At 46.1% G+C, this 789-nt stretch overlaps 1 protein-coding gene across 1 annotated transcript; it reads left to right on the top strand.

Moving 5' to 3' along the window:
• Positions 1-108: 108 nt before the first annotated feature.
• Positions 109-784, top strand: LAESUDRAFT_763687 (dUTPase-like protein; the record flags this gene model as incomplete). The annotated part of the gene is made up of 3 exons (XM_040913315.1): positions 109-189; positions 250-720; positions 776-784. The coding sequence occupies 3 exons, from the start codon at positions 109-111 to the stop codon at positions 782-784; spliced, it is 561 nt and encodes a 186-aa protein (XP_040759303.1).
• Positions 785-789: the final 5 nt, after the last annotated feature.

Genomic DNA, 789 nt, shown 5'->3' with positions numbered 1-789 from the left:
AACTTCGGACCTTACAAAGTACTTCAGAAGCTAGGCCCAGTCACATTTAAACTGGAACTGCCTAAGCAAATGAAGGTCCACCCAGTCTTCCATGCTAGCAAGTTGATCATGTACCATCAAGACACGGTCGTGAACCACGAACCCCCAAAGCCCCCAGCCATAGAAATCGAAGGAGAACCAGAATTCAAAGTTGAGGAAATACTAGATTCGAAGGTTGTAAGGGGAAGAGTCCAATACCTCGTCAAATAGAAAGGCTATGACCATTCCGACGATACATGGGAACCCCGAACAAATCTTACCAACGCCGATGAACTTCTTCACGAATTCCACCAGCAACACCCAGATGCAGCCAAAGCACCAATCAGGGTCGTCACTTTTGGTGGAAAACGCTTCGAATTATCCTCATATGAAGTTGCACCGATCTCCACACACCGAATCAATATGTCCGACCATCCAGACGAGTTCTTCCTATATCATAAAATGACAGATCTCGCCAAATCACTGAAAAAATCCTCAAATGAAGCAGCAGGATGGGATATTTATGCAGCAGAAACGCATGAAATCCCCCCGCATTCACGAGCTGTGGTAGGAATGGGAGTCATGATTGACCCTTCCAAACATACCTATACACGAATAGCTCCACACAGCGGACTTGCTGCACGAGGAATTGACGTGGGCGCAGGAGTCGTCGATCCAGATTACACTGGAGAACTCAAAGTCGTATTGATCAACACAACAGATTTCGTATTTTCGGTCAAGCCGGGAGATAGAATAGCCCAAATAATCTTC

The sequence above is a fragment of the Laetiporus sulphureus genome, assembly GCF_001632365.1.
Source record: "Laetiporus sulphureus 93-53 unplaced genomic scaffold LAESUscaffold_59, whole genome shotgun sequence".
NCBI lineage: Eukaryota > Fungi > Basidiomycota > Agaricomycetes > Polyporales > Laetiporaceae > Laetiporus > Laetiporus sulphureus.
This window is presented reverse-complemented; position numbering and strand designations above follow the sequence as displayed.